The 27,327-nt window shown below is 43.3% G+C and overlaps 1 protein-coding gene across 4 annotated transcripts in view; it reads left to right on the forward strand.

Annotated features, from left to right (window-relative positions):
• Window positions 1–27,327, forward strand: part of FYB1 (FYN binding protein 1) — a 52,348-nt gene that overhangs the window by 18,819 nt on the left and 6,202 nt on the right. The window contains exons 4-16 of one of the 4 annotated variants that reach the window (XM_079994801.1): window positions 4,516–4,553; window positions 6,139–6,158; window positions 7,558–7,604; window positions 8,884–8,995; window positions 10,174–10,330; window positions 11,039–11,183; window positions 11,875–11,897; window positions 12,682–12,751; window positions 14,591–14,734; window positions 15,521–15,552; window positions 17,147–17,216; window positions 18,554–18,659; window positions 21,781–21,943. In XM_079994801.1, coding sequence (XP_079850927.1) covers window positions 4,516–4,553; window positions 6,139–6,158; window positions 7,558–7,604; window positions 8,884–8,995; window positions 10,174–10,330; window positions 11,039–11,183; window positions 11,875–11,897; window positions 12,682–12,751; window positions 14,591–14,734; window positions 15,521–15,552; window positions 17,147–17,216; window positions 18,554–18,659; window positions 21,781–21,943 — 1,127 coding nt within the window. The remainder of the gene's footprint in view (window positions 1–4,515; window positions 4,554–6,138; window positions 6,159–7,557; window positions 7,605–8,883; window positions 8,996–10,173; window positions 10,331–11,038; window positions 11,184–11,874; window positions 11,898–12,681; window positions 12,752–14,590; window positions 14,735–15,520; window positions 15,553–17,146; window positions 17,217–18,553; window positions 18,660–21,780; window positions 21,944–27,327) is intronic. The other 3 variants (XM_079994802.1, XM_079994803.1, XM_079994804.1) reach the window with 3 other exon arrangements.

Here is a 27,327-nt window from a genome sequence, read left to right on the forward strand (position 1 = left end):
ATGCACTGCGTTGGTGCTGGCTCACCAGAACAGCTTCGACACGCTGGCCACGTGACCCAGAAGTGTCTTTGGACAGCGCTGGCTCCTGGCCTCTTAAGCGAGATGAGCACGCAACCCGAGAGTACGGGCAGGGGTACCTTTTACCTTTACCTTTTATAAAAAAATGGGCATAAGTGATTTTTATGCAAATGATCATCCTCTTTCCCCTCTTCTAAAGTGATGCTTAAGCAGCCCCCCTATTCATGCCAAAGATGGGGTGGTGGTGTCTTTTTTCCCCCACATGAAAGTGGAAAGCTAAACATTTCTCTGCCTTATCTCCCCATACCTGAACTTACTGGCAGTGAGTGAGGCCAGGAGAAAAATAAATTCACTGGGCAAGTGAGGACAGTGTGCAGAGGAAGGAGAAAGTATTCTACTCCCTCGTTCACATCACTTTTCATGTTAATATACTAACAATGGAGTCAGGTGCAGAGTAATGATGGGTTTGTAGCCAAAACATGGCTCCTGGAAAACAAAAGGGAAAGATCAGCATAATGCCAAGGTTTGCAGAAGGGAAAAGGGTTAGGGAGGGGCAGTGGTGTAGCGTGGGGGGTGCAGGGGGGGCCGGCCGCACCGGGCGCAACATCTGGGGGTTAGCGTTAGGGATAGGGTTAGGGGGCGCAAATCCACGGGTTAGGGGGGGCAAATTACTTGCCTTGCCCCGGGTGCTGACAACCCACGCTATGCCACTGGGGAGGGGGAACACTAGGAGGCAAAAACCTTTAAAAATCAGCCCAGAGCACTTCAAACTGCAACATTTTATTGCAGGTCTCCCTTTGGTTAAAATAAGAACCACAACCCCCTCTCCTTTACATGTGAATATGTGATTCTAGAAGAAACACATGATCAAATAAAGGTGGGCACCGTTTTTGTCTAGTTTGGCCCTATGGTGAGATGTTTTCAGTCAGTATTCTAAGTACAGTGGTACCTCGGGTTAAATACTTAATTCGTTCCAGAGGTCCATACTTAACCTAAAACTGTTCTTAACCTGAAGCACCACTTTAGCTGTCGCGCCGCTGGAGCCCGATTTCTGTTCTCATCCTGAAGCAAAGTTCTTAACCTGAAGCACTATTTCTGGGTTAGCGGAGTCTGTAACCTGAAGCGTATGTAACCCGAGGTACCACTGTAAGGGTCAAAGATAAGTCTATGAGGCCAAAGTTTTCTCCAGTCGCAGCAGAACATCCGGCCAGGAAATATGAGTTTTGAGAAGGCATTTGAAGGGAGAGAGAGAGACTGAGAGAGACACAATCTAGTGCCTGGCTTTCTATTGATAATCCTCAGGCCTGCTTCACGCATGGAAGATCTGAAATGGTAGTTACTTGAGAATGCAGATATGCATACTTTGTGGCAAGCAAGTCCTGTGATATATAGCTGCTGATCAGGTGATTTTTCCTTTGCAATAGCAAATTAGAAAAAGGAAGGGCTGTGATGACATTGCAGAACATTTCTGAAAACGCATGAAAAGCTGCACATACATACATCATTTTATTTGCATGCTGTCTTTCCACAGTTCAAACCATGCTCAAGGCGACTTACAACATGGAAAAATACATAGTTGCAAACATCTTTTGTTATGCAAACATAACAAAAATAGTCATAAACCATAAATAAAACATTAAGAAATACACAACCAAACGGAACAATTTCTGCATTAACTATAACAAGATCTTAAATAAAGATACAAAAAATAAAATAAATAACAGCAACAACCCCCTCCCCCCCCCAAAAAAACCCCTCTATAAATGGTAACGCAGCCCAAGAATCTTTTCAGCTTTTGTAGCTGGAGTCAGTCCGGGCCACGCTATCCCATGCCAGGTCTGCAAGGCAGGGAGCAAATCTTCCTGGACTCACAGCCAAGGACTCTCACACATTTTGACACTGAATACTAATTGCTGGGGAGCACAACTGGAGAGAATGCTATTGCACTTGCAGGCTTCCCACTGGCATCTGGTTGGCCACTGTGGAACAAGATGCTGGACTTGGTGGCTTGATCCACAAGCTCTTATTATGTGCTTACACACATGCACTCACTCACATATGCCTTGCTATATGATGCTATCTGAATGTATGGAGGAGCAGGATTGCATGTTGTTGAATGGCCTCAATGGATTCAGTGTATGAGGCCCAGTGCCAAGGGTCTTCTGGCAGTTCCCTCACTGTGAGAAGTGAGGTTACAGGGAACCAAGCAGAGGGCCTTCTCGGTAGTGGTGCCCGCTCTGTGGAATGCCCTCCCATCAGATGTCAAGGAAATAAACAACTACAGTGGTACCTCAGTCTAAGAACAGTCCTGTTAACGAAAGATTCGGGCAACGCACTCTGCAAAACCGGAAGTAGGTGTTCTGGATAGCGAACTTTGCCCCAGAAGAGGAATGGAAGCTGAGTGGTGGGAGGGCAACAGTGGCGGGAAGACTCAATGGGGAAAGCGCACCCAGCGGCGTAGCGTGGGGGGTGCAGGGGGGCCGGCCGCACCGGGCGCAACATCTGGGGGTTAGGGTTAGGGGGCGCAAATCCACGGGTTAGGGGGTGCAAATCCACGGGTTAGGGGGTGCAAATTACTTGCCTTGCCCTGGGTGCTGACAACCCACGCTACGCCACTGAGCGCACCTCGGTTTAAGAACGCTTTCGGTGTAAGAACGGACTTCCGGAATGAATTAAGTTCATCAACGGAGGTACCACTGTATCTAACTTTTAGAAAACATCTGTAGGGAGCCCTGTTTAGGGAAGTTTTTAATGTTTGAAGTTTTATTCTGTTTTTAATGTTCTGTTGAAAGCAACCCAGACCGGCTGGGGAAACCCAGCCAGATGGGTGGGGTAGAAATAATAAATTATATTATATATTATATATTACATGGTATATGTCTGAAAGAGACCGTTGTCTTCATTGAGGGCCCCCCAGATGTGATCAAGACCACTCTTTGGTGCACCCAGCTGTAGGTGTGGCAATCCTTCCCAATCTCTGCTTTCATCTCCAGATTTCTTGCTGTCGCTACACCCGTTAGAAAAAAAAGAAAATAAAACCTGCCAGGGAAAGGTGTCAGATTCAAACTTAATAAGACTGCAGGCCTGTATTCCTTTACTTAGGACTTCTTGGGATCAGTGGGGGCTACATCTGTGGGGATGTCAGGTTTGCATTTTTGGGTATAGAAAGTATTGGTTTAAAGTGCAGAGATCTTTCCTATTCTAATTAATTCAAGCAGGTTCTGGAAGCTTCTCCATGTGATACAAGCTGGTACAAGCTAGAAGTTTCTAGCTAACAAGCAAGCTTCTATTTTGCCTAGAAACAAGCAGAGAAACTGAACAGCTGGTTCAAACTGGTTCTGTTATCTCTTTCACTCAAGGTCATGCTGACTATAATACAGTAATAGGCCAGAAGAAGCCTGGGTTTCACTTTCTGTTTCTCCTGCTGGTGTGCTAGTCAGTACAGTGGCATCTTAATCTGTTCCGGGAGCTGGTTCAACTCCTGAAACTGTTTGAAAACCAAGGTGTGGCTTCTGATTGGGTGCAGGAGCTTCCGCATTGGATATTTGGCTTTTGAAAAATGTTTGCAAACCGGAACACTTACTTCTGGGTTTGCGACGTTCAGGAGCCAATTTGTTTGGGAGCCAAGCTCTTCGAGTACCAAGATACCACTGTACATAGTATGCTTAAGTGCTAAGGTTTTAGCCTTATTGTAAGTTTAAGTGGCGCTGTGGGTTAAAGCCTCAGCGCCTAGGGCTTGCCGATCGAAAGGTCGGCGGTTCGAATCCCTGTGGCGGGGTGCGCTCCCGCTGCTCGGCCCCAGGGCCTGCCAACCTAGCAGTTCGAAAGCACCTCCGGGTGCAAGTAGATAAATAGGGACCGCTTACCAGCGGGAAGGTAAACGGCGTTTCCGTGTGCGGCTCTGGCTCTGGCTCTGGCTCTGGCCAGAGCAGCGATGTCACGCTGGCCACGTGACCCGGAAGTGTCTCCGGACAGCGCTGGCCCCTGGCCTCTTAAGTGAGATGGGCGCACAACCCCAGAGTCTGTCAAGACTGGCCCGTACGGGCAGGGGTACCTTTACCTTTTTTAAGTTTAAGTTAAGTCTGCTGCAGCTGGATTTCTTGTGGACTGTACCAATCCTGAAGATGTTGGATTGTGACTGTAAAGCTCATTTGCCTTCAGTAGTAAAACAAAAAAACAATCTGCTGAATGAAGTTAATTGCCTCTGAGTTATTATTGGGAATCCTGCATCGTGTTTTATGTTTTTACTCTGCTAACTATACGTTGGGGTCTGCTCTGGATCAATATGGAGCAGAATTCATTGCATGGAGGAATGGGAAAACCTAATTTCATTAGAGGGTGCTTTTGTCCCAGCTTCTGTCAACTGAACCAGCTGAATCCGGCCCATAGGCTTCATAAACCTTCTCTGATGGCTTGGCTTTCAGTCAAAAGAGTGTTACGGGAATTGCAGTTGCATCTTTTTTCTCTTTGAACCTGTTCACCTTTTTCTTTTCATAGGGACAATGAAGAAAGCTATGATGATGTTGAGTTTGGAGGTAAGGCTAATCCATTTTTGTTAAGACGGGCATTAGAAAATTTGTAAGTGGGAACTGCGAGAAAGCGTTAGAATGTGGAGTGCTCCTGTTCGGGTGCCAGCCACCCCCATTTCCACTATACTCCATTCCCCTTCCACTGTTTTCCATTACCACCTCTCCCTTACAGGCAGCCCATTCTGTATTTCATGCCCTCCATCCCTGCTCAGTCCTTACCAGACTGGTTTTTGGGAGAGGCTTTTTCCCTAGTACTTCTGAGAACCTAGGGGTTCTCGGCCAATACCTCCTCTTTGTGCGTGGGTGGTGCCATTTTGGCTATGTAAGGATAACTTATCTCCCCCATCCCCCACCCACCTGTCAATCCCCTGGTGATGTAAGGTGACCCAATTTTGCCTGCATGGCATGAAATTAAACCATGTGAAGAAAGCCACAGCCCACAAAGGGCCAATAAACAGCTGGTTGTTGGCGCTGGCAAACTCCAGTACACAGACATTGGCACAGGGCTTTGCTGGCACCACTGATTGGTAGTCATGTGTGACATGAGGTGCAGTGAAGGTGGGCGTAACTGGCCTGAACAACCTTGTGGCCCAAATGCCACAAGTTGGCCTGATTTTCCCACTGCTGCTATATAGGATGATGGTGATGGCTGCTGCAATACAGCCTTATGAATCTGAATGTCCTATAAACCTAGATCATTACTCCCTCCTCCCAGGTAACCCTAATAACACTGTATTTCTGTGAGGAAGAGCTGGGGATCTCCCAAAAGAAAATCCTGAATATTCATACACCTTGCCCAACTCCAGTACCTAGAATTCCTTGCAAGAAGCCATAGCTGCCAAAGTCAAATAATAATAATAATAATAATAATAATAATTAATAGCAGTCAAAGTGATATAAATGTATTGATAAAATACAGATAATGAGAAAGTTAAACAAATAGCATTTATACAGAGTATAATTTATAATGATATAGCATGTATATATAAACCTTATGCCATGTATTTATAGCATGTACTGTAGTACATAACATAATATATAGTTGGTTTTCAGTATGTAGTCAGAGGGGGGGAATTAAAATCAAGTTGTGGTGCTTGAGGTGCATACTATAGCACAGGCTTCCTCAACTTCGGCCCTCCAGATGTTTTTGGCCTACAACTCCCATGATCCCTAGCTAGCAGGACGAGTGATCAGGAATGATGAGAATTGTAGTCTCAAGACATCTGGAGGGCCGAGGTTGAGGAAGCCTGCTGTAGCTGATAAGCAGCTGGCATGAAGTATATTCATCTGCTACAATTTCATTTCAGTTTTGATCAAATATAGATTATGCCATATATTTAGTTTTATGTGGAAAGATACTGAGGACTATAAATATATGGCATAATCTGTATTTGAGTTAGACAAAAATTTTCGCAAGTCAAAATACCCAACTTTGTCCTAGGCAACGCCGTCCTTTGCCCAACACTTTTTGTTTAGAGGGCAATCCATAGACTTTCTACCCTCTTATTATATACGGATATGATTATATTATATACAAAATCTTCCCTGCAACAGAAAATTAACAATAAATGTTTGCCTTTTGATTCTTCAGGAAATGGGGATGCAGATGAGGTCAGTATCATCTTTCACAACATAGATAAATGCATCACAACTGTCTTTCATTAACACCCGCTTTCATGAATGCAGAGGGGTGCCGTGGGAGGTTCTGTTACCGGTGTGTCTGTGGAAAGAGGGGAAAGGGAGAGAGATTGTTTCATTTGGATATCTGCATTGGATTTAAATATTTTAATGTTTTGCATTATTTAATTATTTTGATATGGATGTTTCACGCCCTGGGACCTTAAGGTCGATGTGGCGATCACACAGGGTTGCTGGACGCTTGACGGTCTATTGATCCCTGTGCCACCACTGTGATTGCTTCCCCGCTGCCACCAACCCGTTTCTCTCGGATACACACGGAGTCCAGACAGTTGCTAACATTAAATCAAATAAGCAAGTTTATTTTATAAGCATTAACAAGGTTATGGTTTCAGATAACTTTTCTTGTCAGTTTCTTAATCTTAGTTTCTTTACTGACCTATACCTTCCTAATAACTTCTAATTGATTATCCCATCCCATCTGTCTATCTGACTCCTCCTAACAGTTTCACTCACTCTCACATCAAAACTAGACCACCCCACAGACTTATCCTCCCTCTTCCTTCTCCAACTCCCAACTAACTTCCAAATAACACCAACTCTGACTCTAACTCCTCCCCTTGGGTTCCCACTGGCCAATCACTTCACACTCATTTAACCCTTTCCTTATGACCCACCTAGGAGGGCAAACGCCACAGTGGGTTATAAATCAAAGAAGTGATCATTAATAGTAATAAGCTGTGGGAACATTCATTTGTCACTGGATCAACACATCTTAATTTGGGTACACAACTTGTGACTCATAAGCCAAGCAAGGGCCGCAGAACATGTGTTGTGGTCTTCCACAGGGTTGAGGAACCTGTAGTTCTTCAGATGTTACTGGACAGCAACTCCCATCAGCCACAGCCAGCATTGCCCGTGGCCGGAGATGATGGGACTTGTAGTCCAGCAACATTTGGAGGGCCACAGGTTCCCCCTACCCCAGTCTACAAAGTGCTTGACGGCCTTGCTCTGTTTGTAATCTCTGGAAGGGCTTAGCTGAAAGGAGAGTGTAAAGGACTGCAATAATGGCTCAGGGCAAGTGAGAAGTTGTTGTGGCAGTAGATGCTACTCAGTGACATTCGTGTGTTCATTATACCCAGAATGAACACCTGGAAATGGCTACAGTCTGGGCAATATTTGATATTCTTAAACAGCTGAATGGTCAAGGTCTAAAGAAGACCTTATTTCATACAACAAATTGGGTTTGAAATAATGAAATGCCACATACAATTTGCTGTCCTAGTACTAGTCTTAAAAAGAAATTGTTGCACTTGAACTACGTTATAATTTCCCCTTTCTAATTCATTTCTTGTCACTTTTTTCTTTATAGAGTCTCAACAGTGAAGGGGAGACATATGAAGATATAAACGAAATGAGGTAAGAAACATGCAGCTCTGCAGATATGGCAGTTCTCTGATTCTTGGGATCCCACAACTGAAGTGACAGAGAGACAAAACATAAACAGAGTAAGAGGACCTGAGAGTAAATGGCAGACACCATTGCAAAACCGTGGACAAAAGATCCAAAACCTGAATTTGCAACTTTATCATCTTCTAGGCCAGGGCAGGGCTAGCCAACATGTTGTCCATCAGATGTTTTGACCACAGTTCCCATCAGCCAATACAGTGGTGCCTCGCAAGACGAAATTAATCCGTTCTGCGAGTCTCTTTGTCTTGCGGTTTTTTCGTCTTGTGAAGCATGGCTATTAACGGCTTTGAGGATTAGCACTATTAGCGGTTTAGCGGCTTAGCAGCTATTAGCGGCTTAGCGGCTTAGAAAAAGGGGGGGAAAGGGAAAAAAACTCGCAAGAACTCATAGGGAAATTTGTCTTGCAAAGCACCTCAAAAGACGGAAAACTCTTTCGTCTAGCGAGTTTTTCGTCTTGCGAGGCATTCGTCTTGCGGGGCACCACTGTATCGTCAATCTGGGATGATGGAAGTGTCTGTCCTGCAACATCTGGGCTAGGTTGAGAAGGTATTGGCTTGGATCCAGACTTTGCTTCCAGCAGCAGAAGAGGGAAGAGGAAAAGTGGCTTTGGCTTTATTTCCCTTGTAACCTCTAAAACTCTTCTCCTAAGGGTTTGTGGGCACTCTGGAACAGTGAAGGAGGGCACCAGAAAAAATTGATCTTCCTATGTTGAGCAAAAGATTCCTGCATTTCAGAGGGGCTGGTGGACTAGGTGACTCTCATGCTCCCTTCCAACTCTACCATTCTATGATTCCAGCAGGCTCTAAAGGTTGGGTCAAAGGCCTTCTGCACATGGAAGGAGCTCTTCCATTTGTGGACAGCTAAGCTCATGAGAAGAGAAGACTCCCTGGAGAAGACCCTGATGTTGGGAAAGATGGAGGGCACAAGGAGAAGGGGGCGACAGAGGACGAGATGGTTGGATAGTGTTTTCGAGGTTACCAGCATGAGTCTGACCAAGCTGGGGGGGGCAGTGGAGGACAGGAGTGCCTGGCGTTCTCTGGTCCATGGGGTCATGAAGAGTCGGACACGACTAAACGACTAAACAACAACAAAGCTTAGATCCAACCCAACAGCAACCATTGAGCACATGGCTCCTGATATGGTCATCTTTCAAGAGAAGTGAAAGAGGCCCAGATGTTTGTCCTCTGCTGTTTCTTGAGTTAAGTATCAATCACTTTTTATTTCACAGACCTACATCTAGAGATGATGAAAGGAAAAAGGAGAAGGAAGAAAGGAAGAAATCAGAGAAAGAACAAAAGGAGAAAGAGAAAAAAGAGCAGGACATCAGGAAGAAGTTCAAAGTAAGGCTTAAACTAGCAATTATTTTTTTTAAAAAAAAAAACTTTAATGAAAACAAATACATTATCCTTTAGCATTGTTAAAGTTACTCTGTTTGAAGAGATGGGGGATAAATTCAGTTCAGTTCACATTAACAGGTGAACCTATTTAATTCGCACTTCCTGAAACAGCAAGCAAATAGACACCCTCCCTTCAAAATTTGCACTTCTCTAAATCTTGCAGTGTAATTCTCCAGGAAACTAATGTGTGAAAAAAATCTATATACTACAGTAAAGAGTGCATATAAATGCATGCACTAGTGAAATTAACATTAAAAAATGCATTCTGTTAGGGAAAACTGCTTTGCAAAAATGCATAAAGGTAAAGGTAAAGGGACCCCTGACCATTAGGTCCAGTCGTGGCTGACTCTGGGGTTGCGGCACTCATCTTGCTTTATAGGCCGAGGGAGCTTCCGAGTCATGTGGCCAGCATGACTAAGCAGCGCACGGAAATGCCATTTACCTTCCTGCCGGAGTGGTACCTATTTATCTACTTGCACTTTGATGTGCTTTCGAACTGCTAGGTTGGCAGGAGCAGGGACCGAGAAACAGGAGCTCACCCCATCGCGGGGATTCGAACCACCGACCTTCTGATCGGCAAGTCCTAGGCTCTATGGTTTAGACCACAGTGTCTTTATAATTCCATTGCAAAAATGTCTGAAACAGTGATGGGGAATAGCAGGTCCAGGGATTGAATGTGGGTCTCCAGTCCTCTCTATTTAGCATCAAGACTCAATTCTCCTCAGGATAGATCTTGTTTCCCTGACTGACACTTCTTTGTGCCCTCAAGTAGATGCAATTGCGATAATGGCTCTTACTTGCCTGTACACACCTCTGACTTCTGTGCACCTGGAATCAAATCTGGAATTGTGTGTAAGAATCACATTGTGCCTCTGGCCATACGCACTATTTGATTCTGGTCCTGCCCACCACAGATACATGGGAAGCAGAATGTTGGCAGTGAGGAAATGCAACCCTCAGGCTGAAAAAGGTTCCTCACCCGAGGTCCCGACTCCAATTTGTCAGTTGTGGTTTGTCCATGCCTGTTTCCCTCTCCCCCCCCCCTTTCTCTTGTACAGTATTAATCCTGACCATATGTGTAATGCTGATTTACACCCATTTCTTATCCTACTTCTGTGTAGCTCGTGGGCCCCATTGAAGTCATTCACCAGGCCCGAGCTTGCACAGACTTCAAAGGAGGGAAGAACGATCTGACGTTCAAGCAAGGAGATAAAATCGAAATCATCCGCATCACTGACAATCCAGAGGGGAAGTGGCTGGGAAGGTCAAGAGGCTCCTGTAGGTATAAATTATGCAAATTTAAGTGAACTTATTTTAATATGTTTAATCAGAGTAATTTATTCTGATCAGAAAATTTGGGTTCACTCACCATTCAGAGTATTTGAAATGTCGCTAGTCTACAATTCTTGGCCCTTGAAGACGTATCAGTATATTTGTTAAAATACAGTGGTACCTCGCAAGACGAATGCCTCGGAAGACGAAAAACTCGCAAAATGAAAGGGTTTTTCGTTTTTTGAGTTGCTTCGCAAGACGGATTTCCCTATGGGCTTGCTTCGCAAGACGAAAACGTCTTGCAAGTTTGTTTCCTTTTTCTTAAAACCGTGCATTCACTTCGAGGAGCAACTCATAGCACACGGTGTGGTAGCCTTTTTTGAGGTTTTTGAAGACTCTGGTGCTTTTTGAAGCTTTTCCAAAGTCCGTGCTTCGCAAGACGAAAAACTCGGAGGCCAAAAAACTCCCGGAACGAATTAATTTCGTCTTGCGAGGCACCACTGTACTTGAAACCTGCACAACAAAGAAACGAATGGCAATTTGATTTTAAAAAAATTGCACACCATGCAATGAACACCATTCTATATTGCACAGTGGTTTTTAAAGGGGGTGTGTGTGTGTGGGTTTAATGCAGCCCTTATGATGTCTTGTTACAAGTTTAAAAGAAAACAGCTGCATCTTAGTCATTAAATGTGTTGGGCCTTTGCTTTCTAGATGGCTACATTAAAACAACCATGGTGGAAATTGACTATGATTCGTTAAAGCGAAAGCCGCGGCCTTCTGTCAACATTCAACTGAGGCAACCAGACAGTGACCAGGAAGTGTATGATGATGTCGGGGAACAGGATAGCGTCAGCAGGTATGTCAAAAGGGATGGCCACACCTGTGTCCAGTTCTAGTGTGGCGTGCAGTGCAATCTAGCTCACCCTTCATCAGAACAGGAAGTGATGAGGAAATGGTTGTTTAGCATTAGTAAGGTGAACATTTATTGTAATTTTTTAAAATGACGTTATTGTTACATTATTTTTAGATTAGTAGTGGTCTGCAGGGCAAGGCAGTACAGGGAACGGACCCCTGAACAGTTAAGTCCAGTCCTCGATATATTTCTGGACTACAACTCCCATCAGCCCCAGTCCGCATAGCTAACTGGAAAGGATGGTGCGAGTCTCAGCAAGAGCTGGAGGACACCACATTGGCAACCTCTGACAACAGGCCTGGTCCAGCAAAGCAATTGTTACCTTATTCATTCATTCATTCATTCATTCATTCATTCATTCACGGATTACCAGTTTGAATCACATTTGCCATTTTCTAGGCAATTACCTGGCTTTATGTGGGTTATAGAATATTGCAGACATTTGGGTGTGGGGGGAAAACATGGACTTTTCAGTGCATTCCTATATGTATGTGTGTTCTTTGGATGTAAGTCCCACCATGTTCAATGGGGCTTACTTCCAAGCAAGTATGTTAAGAACTGCATTATTTACTGCATTATTTATTCTCCTTTGACTTCAACCATTTCCCCTCCTCTTGTTTTCTCATGGCCAAAGTGGAAGTCAAAGTACTGCAGGAGGTAAGTTCTGCTGTTCCTATCTATCCAAATTTTGAGGTTTGTGGGTCATGGGGCCCATCTTTTAGCTACTTCCCAAGGTATCATTTGGGGTATGACCAGGGTTTGTGATATCTACCAGCAATCAGCAGACAAGCCATATATAGTCAAAGAAAAATAACAGTCCCCAAGCCTTCATATTTCCTCCTTCAATATTCATTTCTAAACCAATCCTGTAAGCACCAAGGTCAATGCCACTTTCAAGATTAGCAAATCAAAGATACAACTTTTTGAGAATCTTCCCCTCCATCCCTGGTCCCTCATCAGCACCAAGATGGATCCAGAAAGGCTTGTCCTCCTGATAAAGCAAGAATGGGAAAGCCATGCTCTCCAAAGGTTGTTGGACTCCAAATCCCATCAGCACCAGCCAGCATGGTCAATTCTCAGAGATGAAGGAAGCTGTAATTGAAATAGTGCAAACAATATCTCCTGGGGTTTTTTCAGTAGAAGCAGTACATACCGTTGAGGGTTGTTGTTATTATTATTATTGACATAGCTGTCAACGTTTTCCTTTTTTTAACGGAAATTCCCTTATTCCGAATAGGATTCCTCGCAAGAAAAGGGAAAAGTTGACAGCTATGATTGTTGATAATTTAAGTATTAATGTTTTATTTTACTTTATGTGCATTTTGGAGGTAAGTAGCCTAGAGACAGTTTGCATTAGGCGACATAAACTGAAAGAATAATAATCGAAGTAGTAGTGATGCTAATACTGCCTTGCTTTTGCCTTTTAAAAAAATTTAAATAGGATTCCCTCCTCCTCCTCCCTCTGATGACGTTTATGATGGGATTGAGGGTGATGATGATGCACAAACAAGGTAAGCATTAAAAGCCAACAAAATAATGAAAAGCAGATGGAGAATTCTTGTTTAGTTCTTGTTTAAAAGATTATCTCATGATAAAAATATTAGCCCTCGATTAATGCATGATAAAATGGTATCAGCTGGGTGAGGAGTGTGTCTTAGAAGGGTGTGGAGATAATGTTTTTACCATGGAATTAATTGTTTTGGGTGTTGTTTTAATGAGTCTTTACTGTTTTCATCTCCTTCACATGGATTCTATTAAGGCATAGCCTTTTTCAACTTCTTTAATTCTCAAGCAGAAGCCAGTAAGCCAGAATCTGAAGCATGGACAGATGTTTGTGTGGCATCAAAACAACGGCACATCCGACTCTTTAGACCCTAGTTATCCATTCATTATATATTCACCCTCCATAGAAATCCACACTGATGCTGGTGAATTGCTCTGATCCTGGGATCACAGATTAGAGCCACAGGACAGATCGGGAGGTCCATGTACTAAGAACTTGGTCCAGCTGTGTTTGTATGAGGCTCACACTTCATGCTGTTGCAAAATTCGGGTGCCTCCCCCTCTCTCTGTTGAGTGGTGACAAAGAGCCCATGGGGTTCCATGCACTCACCCAGGGTCTGTGGCCCTTTGGAGAATTGAGACACGGTGGAGACAGTCGTAGCTTTAATTAATATTATTTATTCACCTATTTACACCTTCGGAAGGGGAAGGGTGGCGCTGTGGGTTAAACCACAGAGCCTAGGATTTGCCGATCAGAAGGTCGGTGGTTCGAATCCCCGCAACGGGGTGAGCTCCCATTGCTCGGTCCCTGCTCCTGCCAACCTAGCAGTTCGAAAGCACGTTGAAGTGCAAGTAGATAAATAGGTACCGCTCCGGCGGGAAGGTAAACGGCGTTTCCGTGCGCTGCTCTGGTTCGCCAGAAGCGGCTTAGTCATGCTGGCCACATGACCCGGAAGCTGTACGCCGGCTCCCTCAGCCAATAAAGCGAGATGAGCGCTGCAACCCCAGAGTCGGCCACGACTGGACCTAACGGTCAGGGGTCCCTTTACCTTACCTTTATTTACACCTTCAGTCTGCAAGGAGGAATTCCAGATCTTACAGCATGTTCCTTTCAAGAGGGGCTTGTAGCCCACAGCAGCACTTGTACCCCACAGCCAACCACCCTCCTTCCTCCTCCTTCCTCCCATCAGCCCTTGCTCCCAGACTCCCTTTTCCTGTCACCTCAAGTGTACAGTTTCCTGGCAACCTTTCAAATCCCTGTATCCTTCACACCTCAAGGCAGGGGAAAGGAGTTCTCTTGTATTGCAAATGGACCTCTATTGTTCTTTGATGGCCCCAGCTCAGTCAGGTTGTTCTGCATAAGCTAGCTCAGGAATTCCTCTGCAGCTTGTATTCTCCCTCCATAGCCCAAACAATCAAAATCCTAGCCTTTATCAGTATCTAGGATTTAGGGGGCTTAGCATTTAAATTTATAACAATACATTTGTTGCAGCAAATACTGGTGTGGTTGTGTGTGCTGTGGTGGTGGTGCCCTGAGATGTTCTCCTACAGAACATCTTTGCCAACCTGGTGTTTTCTGGACATTTGGGACTACACTCCCCATCAGTCCCAGCCAGCACTGGCATACTGGCTGGGACAGATGGGATTTGTAGTCCAAACCAGTCAGAGGGCACCCGATTGGCAAAGGCTGTCCTAAAGAATGCAAGTATGAATGGACTTGAAGATCCTTTTTAATTTTTTGGGCTGTTGTTGTTGCTGCTGATGTGAATCCAATGCCCCAACCCAAAGTCATTTCAAATATCTTGTGTTTCAATCTGCAATGTGATAATTGCGTGCATACTCCAAAGGTCTGTGCCACATGGTGAAGATAAGAGTGACTCCTGGCCCCGTGGGCTTTTGAAGAATCTGTTGAAGGGAAAAGATTTCCCCAAGAGAAGTATACGAGAGGCAGCAACTAAAATCAATGTGACAGAAGATAATGGAGGTTCCTCGTAAGAGACTGCTGTGAAAGAAAGAAAAATAACCGGTTCACTAAAACTAATAGCTAATATACGTGTTGATCATGTGCTACTAACAGCTTCTCACAGCAGCTTAACCAGCCACATAATCGTACCACACAGCAAATAACCAAAGCTATGAAACCACCACATCCCTTTTCAAAATTGGGCCATGCTCTGTCCTTGAATACCTCTTAGCTTAAGTCACAGGTACCTGTTTGCAGAAACAGCTTCACCATGAGGCGAGGTAAGATGGCCAACTCAGGTGGCATTATGGGTGGCAGAGTTGGAAGTAGGCAGATCTGGCCCATGGAACAAAATCTGTTGGCTTTGTGTGTCTCCTATTTATTTCAGTGGGATCTGCAGAAAGAAACTTTCTGGTAGAGCATGACACATGATCATCAATGGAAAGTGGGGATTTCTCAGGATTCTACCTCAGGGACCTAAATGTCTTTGGCTGAAGCTATGTCTGAAAAACTAGGTCATGGCCAAACTTCTGTTCCATTGCCGGCAATTTTGTTGATGTGATCCAGTCTTACCCATGACAAACAGTTTATAATTTCACATATTTAAGGGACAACAAATTTGTTGCAGTTGAATATGTGAAGGAAAGCACACTTACACCCCCTTTCCTTTTGTTATCCAAGATAAAGTGGCCTCAACAATTCTTCCTTTTGTCATGATGTACACAGCCACATCCCATAATCGTTTATATCCTGGGATAGGAACTGATCATCTGATTGCAGTGCTTAATGAAAGTTATTATTTGTTTGTTTCTAGCAGGACTTCTTCAGCAAAGCAAATAGGAAAGGGTAAGTAATAAGATCAAAAACATGAATCAATTATTAAGCTGTGATTGAGTTCCTATAATCCTCAAACAGAAGCTTTCTTCTACACAAAGGTCAGTTTTACACACATTGTGGTAAGCCAGAGTATAGGACAAATTTACAGATTATGATTAGGTTCATTAACCATGATCCTATGTTTGGATGACAAAAGAAGTCAAACCTTGGCTTAGCTGCTAAGGATGCAGGAAACATTTGATCCAGTTTGCATTTGAAGACAAACCTACCCAAAGCGTACTTTCCGAAACAATATGTAAACTGAACTACGGCCATCCTTTGAAATTTGCATTCTCCTGAGCTTTGCAATGCAGTTCTATACCCAAGTAATGAAAAATGCAAATTCTGAGGTAAAGTATGAATAAAAATGCATATATTGAGGGAGATAACATACACAAATGTATTATATTAGGCAACATTATTATTAATCAGTGTTGTTGTTGTTAATGCCCTTCATCCTAAAGTCCTAGGGCGGATTACAACAATTTAAAAAACTGCTTGAAAGAGTTTAAAAACTTAGAATAAAAAATAAACTCACAAAAATAGTGCGGCCTTAAACATATTCATCGCAGGTATCAAAGGACAGGGTAAAAAGGTGAGTCTTTAACATTTGCCAAAAAATGTATACAGTGGTACCTCGGGTTAAGTACTTAATTCGTTCCGGAGGTCCGTTCTTAACCTGAAACTGTTCTTAATCTGAAGCACCACTTTAGCTAATGGGGCCTCCTGCTGCTGCCGCGCCGCCGGAGCACGATTTGTGTTCTCATCCTGAAGCAAAGTTCTTAACCTGAAGCACTATTTCTGGGTTAGCGGAGTCTGTAACCTGAAACGTATGTAACGCGAGGTACCACTCTAATGAAGTTGGCCAGATGCACCTCTGTGATGAATAGGAGTTCCGCAACTTAGGGGCTGCTGCAAAAAATGCTTTGGGAGCCATCCGTCTGAGGGTGGAAGACAAATCAAGAGGCTCCCCTATTCTAATCCAGATCCTGAGAGGCTATGTAGGGAAGGAAGTTTTATTTGGTGGTTTATATATTTGGGGCTTCCCAGTAGTGATGTATGGAAGTGAGAGCTGGATCATAAAGAAGGCTGATCACCAAAGTATTGATGCTTTTGAATTATGGTGCTGGAGGAGACTCTTGAGAGTCCCATGGATTGCAAGAAGATCAAACCTATCCATTCTTAAGGAAATCAGCCCTGAGTGCTCACTGGAAGGACAGATCCTGAAGCTGAGGCTCCAATACTTTGGCCACCTCATGAGAAGAGAAGACTCCCTGGAAAAGACCCTGATGTTGGGAAAGATGGAGGGCACAAGGAGAAGGGGACGACAGAGGACGAGATGGTTGGACAGTCTTCTCGAAGCTACCAGCATGAGATTGACCAAACTGCGGGAGGCAGTGGAAGACAGGAATGCCTGGCGTGCTCTGGTCCATGGGGTCACGAAGAGTCGGACACGACTAAACGACTAAACAACAACAATATTTGGGGCCTGAGTTGCAATGATTATATATTATTTTTCATTTTTAAAAAAACAAACAAACAACCCACCGCTTTCTGATTTCAGATTCTGGAGACAGTGATGTCTATGATGATGTAGAGCCAACTGACTTCCCTCCCCCGCCAAAAGAACTTAGGTGAGTAAACGTATAAAACAAGGATGTGTGCAATGGCCTACTGAGGGATGGGGAGACGCTGATCTGTTTGCTGTTACTCAAGGGCTTCATGACACGTGTTATAAGTGACAGGATTCACAGCTATGGTGCGGGTTTCTAGAACGGGTCAGCAAACTTTTTCACCAGGGGGCTGGTCCACTGTCCCTCAGACCTTGTGGGGGGACCAGACTATATTTTGAAAAGAAAAAAAATGAACGAATTCCCATGCCCCACAAATAACCCAGAGATGCATTTTAAATGAAAGCACACCTTCTACTCATGTAAAAACACCAGGCAGGCCCCACAAATCACCCAGAGACGCATTTTAAATAAAAGGACACGTTCTACTCATGTAAAAACACGTTGATTCCCAGACTGTCTGCAGGCCGGATTTAGAAGGCGATTGGGCTGGATCCGGCCTCCAGACCTTAGTTTGCCTACCCTTGTTCTAGAATTATAAATACTAGACACAGCCTAGGATGAAGAGAGGAGATTGAAACTTCTCTTTGCAACTCTGCAACCCCTGACGCTTAGAAAGTTTAATTTGCTTTAGTTTATCCTATTGTGGTTTTACCTTTTTTTTTTTTTTTTTGTATGCTTTAAATTGTAATTGTGGATTTTTAGTGATATTTTATTGTCTTGTGGTTTTTTGGAAAGCACATTGAGGGTTCTCCCCCCTTACAATCAAGCAGTATGTAAATTTTATGAAATAAACAAACAAATAAACACATTTTATGAAACAAACAAACAAATAAACAATACAAAGTATTAACCGCTCTCAATCTTAACCTGATAACTGCCATTTGTCCAGATTTTAATTTGTCTGAATTAATTTTAAGATGTATTTTAATTAATAGATGCCTGTTTTTATGTATACTGTGTTATTTATATGATCTTAACTGCACTGAGCCTGGCTCCGGTCGGGGAAAAAATAAAATTTATTATTATTAAACTGCGATCTTGGTAAAACATGCCCTCTGCCACATCGCTGTGATTTATCATTAGAAAATTGCCTTCTGTTGGGTCAGTGAAAGTTCCTGGCCCGTAATACTAATTGCCTTGAAGGTGAGGGAAAATTCAAATATCTGTTCCATGCATACTGCTTTCTTGATGAAATCCTCCGCCACATTTGGTGTTTAATTTTTTTTAAAAAAACCTAACCACATCATTAGCAAAAGGTTAATTAATTATTTAATTAATTAGCTTGTCCTTTGGCTAGGCTTTAATTGGCAACCAGTAAAATAAAAACATACCTAATCTTTATATTGACGATCTTGATTTTTCTTCTTCTTCTTCTGTTTTGCAACCTGACGCTTTAGCATAGCGAAGTCCCTGAGCATTGTGAGAGCCAAATCAGATGACCGTGATTCGCAGAAACTCAAGAAGATGGAGAAAGAAGAGAAAGAGTTCCGAAAGAAGTTTAAAGTAGGAGCTTGGTTTCTTAAAATTGTTTCTTAAGGCAGTGGAGCTAATGGCATAAACCAGAGCAATAAAACTATGCAAAACACTAAAACAGCATAAAACACCAATCAAAATGAGAAACATGTCCAATTTTGTGAAATTGCCACAGCCACAAATCACATTACAAGCCTTAATGAGGTTTACCAAAACAAAACAAAAAATTCCAAGTTTTTGCTCACCTGCCTAAAATTAATTTGGCAGCTGCCTGTCCTGATAGACAAGGGAATTGCGCCTCTGGGGGTGAAGTCAAACTGGACCGAAGTGACCTTCCCGGGGTGCAAGCCTGGGCGGTGCATACGGAGGTGTATGTAAACAACAAAAAGTAAACAACAACAAAACAAAGGCCTCATCCAGATGACCTGTTTATATAGCATTTTCCCTGACTTTAAATTCTGGATTTTAAACTGCTGGAACTCGCTTTGGGACCTGCTAGTATAATAAATCCAACGAAAACAAAAACAACGCCAAATGAGGAGGCTTTCTGAATTTAAAGGTTGAGCTTCTGCCGTTAGGTTATGGCCATAAATATTCAGTGTGCACCCCGTCAAACTCAGTGTGTTTACTTCCTTGTGGACTAGATTTTTAATTTAAAATGTTACACAATGACAAGAAAGCTTTTATGAAAATCTGTTTGGGAGAATGAGCATTTATCTTCACTTCCCCTGGGGGAAAATGTGTGAAAGTGGTGCACTTCCCCATTCTAAATACTATCAATGAAGCTCATTATGACTACGAGGGGAAGTTATTGGTTGTCTCAGGAGAGCATTTGAGGGCTGGATCCAGAGGAAGTGCAAACTGTACTGTTTAGATGGTTGCATGTCATTCATGTAGCACCCTCCCGTGAACAAAACCAGGTACAGTATCCGTAACTGTAGGCCTTGCATTCCTGTAGGCCATACCTTTTCACTGGGTGACCACTTGTGGACCTAAAATGAGCATACTTGTGTAAAATCCAATGCATGTGGGACTGTATCGTGCGGTCAATTGAAGACCCTCACTGGATTTAGCCTCCTCTTTCCACAGTAGCCTACTAGGGGATTCCACAAGCTGGGTGAGTGGGCAATAACCCTCTCCCAGGAACTGCTATCCCAGAGACAAAACACCTCTGGCATACCCTCCAACATTTCTCTGATGAAAATAGGGACGTCCCATCTACAATGATAATGTTAATATTTATACACCACACATCTTACTGGGTTTCCCCAGTGTGGCGATCACACAGGGTTCCTGGACGTTTGACTGTCTATTGATCCCTGTGCCATCACTGTAATTGCTTCCCCGCTGCCACCAACCTGTTTCTCTCGGGTACACACGGAGTCCAGACAGTTGTTAACATTAAACCAAATAAACAAGTTTATTTTATAAGGATTAACAAGTTTATGGTTTCCGATAATTTTTCTTGTCAGTTTCTTAATCTTAGTTGCCTTACCAGCCTATACCTTCCTAATAACTTCTAACTGATTATCCCAACTGTCTATCTGACTCCTCTTAACAGATTCTCTCACACCAAACTATCCCAACCCACAGACTTATCCTCCTTCTCTCTCCTCTAACACCTGACTGACTCCTTAACAACACTAACTCTAACTCCTCCCCTTGGGTTCCCACTTGCCAATCACTCCACACTCATTTAACCCTTTCCTTATGACCCAGCATGATGTCACCTAGGAGGGCAAATGCCACACCCAGCCACTCTGGGCAGCTCCCAACAGAACACTAAGATTAAATCTTCAAACATTAAAAAACTTCCCTAAACAGGGCTGCCTTCAGATGTCTTCTAAAAGTCAGCTTTCAACATATATAAAAGCACAATAAAGCATTAAACGTTAAAGAAAACTTCCCTGTACAGGATTGCCGTCAGACGGGGTTGGATAACTCCATACCCTCCAACATTTCTCCAGTGAAAATAGGAACATCCTAAGGAAAAGTGGGACATTCTAGTATCAGATCAGAAACCAGGACAGTTTCTCTAAATCAGAGAAGTCCCTGGAAAATGAGGATGTTTGGAGTGTCTGCTCTGGTCCTGGAGGCAGTACATAACCATCGTGATTCATGGGTGTTGCTAGCCTTATCCACCATAAATTTGTCTAATCCCTTTCTAAAACCAGCTAAGTTGGTCGTCATCCCTACCTGTTTTGGTAGTGAGTTTCCATAGCTTAACTATGCACTGTGTGAAGAAGTATTTCCTTTTGCCTGTCCTGAATCTCTTCACCATTCGGCTTCCTTAGATGGCTCTGAGTTCTATTACGATGAGACAAATGGGGAAACTTATCTCCATGCACTTTCTTGGCACCATGCATAACTTTCCACCCCTTTCCCATTTTTCTAAGCTAAAAGGTCCTAACCTCGAGGTGTTGCTCCATCTCCATGTTCATTTCGGTTGCCCTTTTCTGTACTCCCCCCCCCAGCTGTTCCACATGCTATTTAATATGTGGCAAACCCCTTGCTATTTTGTGACTGTGAAACACTTGCACTTTTAAGAGCATTATGACCCAACGATGGGACAGGCCTGCTTTGTGAATGGGGACAGAAGTCATATTCTTTCGCTTCCTACCAGGCATAAGGGCATTAACAACCATGGAATCCTCTCTTAAAGCCATCCAGGTTGTATACATCTTGTCTTCTTTTCCAGCTCTGTCCTTTGAGCATCAGATTTCTATAGACTCCATGCCAGCCCACTGGGTTTTGTTCTGGCTCACCTACAACAACAATGCCAGTGGGCCCAGTATCCTTGAGATTTAAAACATAGCTTGAGCGTGTCTTGTGGGAGCCAGTGTGGTTAAGAGCGGTGGACTTGTAATCTGGTGAACTGGGTTCGATTCCCTGCTCCTCCACATGCAGCTGCTGGGTGACCTTGGGCTAGTCACACTTCTTTGAAGTCTCTCAGCCTCACTCACCTCACAGAGTGTTTGTTGTGGGGGAGGAAGGGAAAGGAGAATGTTAGCCGCTTTGAGACTCCTTCGGGTAGTGATAAAGCAGGATATCAAATCCAAACTCTTCTTGTTTGTAAGAAGAAAGTGTGGTTTTAACTTTGCGTGTAATGCTTTTTTGTGTGTGCAATCAAATTTTATTTTGATTTTCACAGTATGAAGGTGATATCCGAGTTCTGTATACTACAACTATATCCCGAGCACCATCTGCTAAGAAGAGAGGCTCAAAAGACTTACAAGTGAAGCCAGGAGATTCGGTTGAGGTTATAAAGAACGTGGATGATACTAAAGTCCTGTGTAGGAATGAAGAGGGGAAATGTAAGTACCAAAACATAAGGACAACCTGCTTTATGGTACACAGATAGCAAGGTGCAGGGGCTCTTTATGTGTCCCAGAACACTGGGATCTAGATAAACATTACAAGCGATTGCCCCAAATCATGTTCAGATTAGTCATAGAACTTACTCTGAGCAACTGCTAACAGAACCCTAAATTTCCCCTATTATTTTTTAATATATCCTTGCAAAAATCCTGCATATTTTCTTCTATCCAGGGCATGCCTTTGAAAGCAGGTTCAAGTAATTCACTGTAGAATTAAATAAAACACTAGCTTCTGAAATTAAAGCCACAAAATACTGTTTAATGCACTTTAGTGCTGTTGATTTTACTCAGTCCACCTTGAGTGAAACCATGTTGCCTAAGTGACCTGCTAATAGTTTCAGTGGGTGCATAAATAACTGCACAATTAATATATCATGCATGTGCATCATAGTTGAGGGAGTAAGCAAGAAGAGACAAATATAAACTTTCTCTAATGAGAGATTATTTCTGGGCTGCAAGGCTGGAAAACCATTGGATTCTAGAGGGCTGCAACCAGCCTTAATATGGTTCTGATCTGATCGTTGTGTTAGCAATAGTAGTTGTGTTGCTGGCTAGACCACATCCAGAACTATCAATAAAGACAGTTTGCCAGCATCTTTGTGCATAGAAAAGCCAGGTTCCAACATTTTGTCAGGTTTCAGTGTCTCTAAGAAATGACCGTATGAGTGATGCTGTGTGCGGGTGAGAAGGAGCAGGACTACAGATAAAGGCTTATACTTAACTCTCAGTGGATGGGGTCACTAAGAACAGAGAATAGGCTTGGTCTCCAATGTCAATGTCCGATGTAGGGATGCGGGTAGCACTGTGGGATAAATAGGTACCACTGTAGATAAATAGGTACCACTCCGGCGGGTAGGTAAACCGCGTTTCCATGTACTGCTCTGGTTCACCAGAAGCAGCTTAGTCATGCTGGCCACATGACCCAGAAGCTGTACGCCAGCTCCCTTGGCCAATAAAGCGAGATGAGCGCCACAACCCCAGAGTGGTCCACGACTGGACCTAATGGTCAGGGGTCCTTTTACCTTTACCAATGCCATTAAATGCCAAATTAAAGTGCTAATCTGTTGCAGTGGAAAGTGTTGGATAGCATTTGCTTGATGCAACACAAGTTGCATCCACACTATACATTTAAAGCTTATTTATACCACTTTAACTGTCATGCCCCCACTCCCCGAAAAATCCTACAGCTCTCAGGTGCCTTAAACTATGTTTCCCAGGATCCTTTGATAGAAGCCACAACTGTTGGAAGTGGTATAAGGCACATAAATAAGAATGAGTTATCAATAAATACCTAACGTTTTCTAACTTTCCAGCAAACCCTGTGCAAACATGTCTGAATGAATAATCAATAAACAGCCCACAAGACCTCTTCTTCTTCTCTCTCCCCCTCTCCTCAGTGAGAGTATGGGTTGTGGAATGACAGGAATGTGGAGTGGGGCTTGTGACCTTTCACTTTATCTGCCTACAAATGTCTTAGAAAGGGGGAAGAGGTAGCATTCCCCTGAGGACTCACAAAGGATGTCCGGTCGCTTCTGCCAACAACAGGATATTTTGTGAAGAAGGATAAGGAATTCCAGTGTCTTCCTGGGCAAAGATTCCTCTAATGCAGATTATAAAATAAAGGCAAATTTCCTTTATTTTTCTATATATCCAAGAATATATATATTCAGGCATGTTCAATTTCCATGCAAATTATTGAGACTCTCTTCCCACAATGCACAAACCCCACATTTATGTCCAAATGTGTATAATGAAACTGTGGCAATTCTCATAATTGCTGTAACCTAGATTTTTAAGAATTTATATTTAAAATATGAGGTGCTGCTATTGGATTTTGCCCTTCTTTTCGTTCCCCTCAAAACAGAGCAGCCATACGAGAGCAGAAAACTATTTAAAATCTCCCCCCCCCCCACACACAACCAGACATTCTTCACATTTTTTTTGATAGTGAAACTAATGACAGATGATGTGGCTTGGCTATCTTCACAACAACTGAGCAAACTCCACCCTCTCTCACAAGGCCTGAACATCTGCCTTGTCAGCTTCCACAGAAATTGTCGGCAGCTGAGGGGGTTCGTTATTATTTCTGGTTTTGTATCCCACCCTTTCCCAGAGGCTCAGGGTAAAATGCAGTATTTGAAATCTTTTAAAAAATAGTAATGATAACCATAACCAATCCCTGAGCCATCGCTCAGCCAGTAAAATAGCTAGGAAATAAGGTTGCAATTTCCAACTTTTTTGCCCAGCCCTATTGTTAGGCAGTGTGTAGTGCCTGCCTCAGGCCACAGATACTGGGAGATGGGGAACAGCAGGGACGTGATGGAGGGCAGAGCTGGGTGTGCAACATGTGGCCTGCCCTGTGACTCCTAAAATCCCCTCCAAGCCCGCTGCACCCAAATGTAACCAAGGATGTTGTCCTCTTACCTGTGTGTCGAAGTAAGACCCAGCTTCTGTCCATGAAATTCCGAGGGAGGTCGCCATTTTGTTCCTTCCTCTTGGGTAGCAAAATGCCTTGGGAGCAGCTGTGCTGAAATATACTCTGAGTCGAGTGTGGATTTCATGGTCTTTATTCAGCTCATAGTAGTGATGAATGAAAGTTTCCCCAAAATATATGCTTTATATACATTAGTTACACAATGGGCCGCACATGATTGACTAATTCCGGGATTCTCCTGTAGGCCAATCAGGTTGCGGATTCATTTCCACCTGGAGCTGGATTGGGTGGCTCCTGCGGACCAATCATACTGCTGCATTGTTCTAGGACCAACGGGACTGCTGCATTCTGAAACCTATTGCTCTAGGACCAATCAGACTGCTGCATTTTGGGTCCTATTCAACTCAGTACATAACATGTACTTTGCTTGGGCCAAACTAAACCTCATGTTAAATGTGCACTTGCATTTAATGTGAGCTTCTCCTTCTAACTAATAGGCATGAGGCAATCAGGATTTGGACAACAACACCCAGAGAAGGAGGTTTAACCTTTTTTTAAAAATATTTTATTTTTTACCAACCACCAAAACACAAACAGTGAACACCCCCCCCAGGCAGCTGATACATTGGGTATACAATATTCAATAATATACATATTCAATAACATTCAATAATAACATATTCAAATCAACCATATGTACACTTCTATATACCTTAACACTCCTCCTTCCCCATGTTTTATTTAACTTTTAACATTTTAATTGCCCCAAATTGTTCACACCTACTCAAATAATTCAATATCTTCTCAAACCAATCCTCCTCTTTCTCACTGACCTTAAACCCTTTCATTCTATGTAGCTTCACAGTTAGGTATTCTAAAATTATAATATTATTCAGTTTTTTCCTCCATTGGTTCACCCCTAGCTCTTCTGCATTTTTGCAGTTACTCACTATAACCTGTCTGGCTGCAATTACCATCAATTTTACCCATTTCCATTCCTCTTTAGTTTTTAACGCGGTACTACTCAGGGTAATAAGAACCATTAATTTAGTTATTTCCACGTTCCTTTCCACAGTTCCCGATATTTCTATACCAATCTGTTTCCAAAATTCATTAACTAACGAACAATCCCACCACATATGACTGTACGTTCCCAGGAGGTTTAACCTTTTATCCCAGCTCTTTCCCCGGTGAAATATTCCACACAAACGGAAGCAGCTTATAAACTGTGGGAGAGAAGTTGCCAAATCCTGAGGCTAATAGCAGAGTTGGGGAGGTGGACCATTGCAGGGATGGAAGGAGACACCCTCTCCCCACATCCCTTCATCGCATTGGGAAGACCCAGGGCTTTAATTTGGAAGGAGGAAAGAAAACTGGACAAGTTAAGCTGTGTACATAAAGCAAATTCCTCCCCCCCCCCCAGTCCTAGGAACTGCAGTGTGTTAAGGGTGCTGGGAATTGTAGCTCCCTAAGGAGCAAACTACAACTCCCAGAATTGATTAATTTTTTCAAATTTAATTCTTTATTGATTAAAAATTTACATATCTATACAAACATTATACTATCTCTTTACATGTGAAGAAAAAGGAAATTATGTAGAGAATAGAAAATTTCTGAAGGAAAAAAATAGAGGAAAAGAAAAAAAAATAAAGAAATAACAAAGAAAAAAATTCTGTCATGTTGTGAGAGGATTTGCTAGTTCACTTTGAAGATTTATCTCCTGACTTTGGCCCAAAGAATGAAGCTAAGTGGCTGAGAATTACAGAAGTTGGAAACAAAAGTGAAACAATTACAAATTAAATAAAGCATAGCACAGTCGGTTGCATGTTGGTGGCAGTGGCAGGGTCGGGGAGATACTGCAAGATCTCGCTGGAAATTGATGCCAGCAATGGGGCGGGCAGGGTGCCCATGCCTTGGGAGACAGCTTCTTCACCATACTAGCCCTGCCCTTCTGGCTGCCAGTTGTGCTTGGATATGCTACCACTCAGATCCCCTGGGCAGTAAACAATGAAATACTGTATTTTTCACACTATAAGACACACTTTCCCCCTCCTAAAAAGTAAGGGGAAATGTGTGTGTGTCTTATGGAGCAAATGCAGGCTGCGAGGCTATCCCAGAAGCCAGAACAGCAAGAGGGAGCGGAAGGGACAGAGCACCACCTCCCAGAAAAGCCCCCAAGAGCCGCGCTCCCTTTAAAGAGCGTGCGGCTCTTGCGGGAGATGGGGGGAAAGCCAGTAGGCTTGCTTTCGCTGAAGTCAGGAGGGCAAGAGGGATCGGTGCGCACCGATCCTGCTTGCTCTCCTGGCTTCAGGGATTGCCCCGCAAAGCCTCCTGAGCGAAGATGGAGGAGCGCTCCCTCTTAGCTCAGGCTGCTTTGCGTTGCTTTCTTATTTCTTGTTTTCCTCCCCTAAAAACTAGGTGCGTCTTATGGTCTGGCGCATCTAATAGAGCGAAAAATACGGTAGTTCCACTGGGGCACATTTGACTGCACATCCCTCTCTTCTCCCCATGAATGCCCCTTGTTCTGTGGGCTGCCTGTCCCCTTTGGAATAGATGGAGGGGGGCATAGGGAGAGGAGAGGGCGGGGAAGTCCTGTTGCATAAGCGGAAAATCCTTATGCTAGAAGAACTACTCTTTTGGATACTTCCCCCATGACAATCCAGTTTATAACCCCCTGGAAAAAAACTTGCACCATACTTTGTACTCTGTTGCATTGTAAAGACTCATATGTAGAGTTCTGGATTTAAGGGTTTGCTAATGTGGGTGGGAAGCAGGCATTACTCATGCAAACCTCAAACAACACAAACATCCCAGTGGCTTTTGCTTCTTTGGGTAGTGACAATATTGCAATAACCACTTCACACAAAAAAACAAACTAACATGGGTT

Source organism: Podarcis cretensis, assembly GCF_951804945.1.
Source record: "Podarcis cretensis genome assembly, chromosome: 11".
NCBI classification, from domain to species: domain Eukaryota; kingdom Metazoa; phylum Chordata; class Lepidosauria; order Squamata; family Lacertidae; genus Podarcis; species Podarcis cretensis.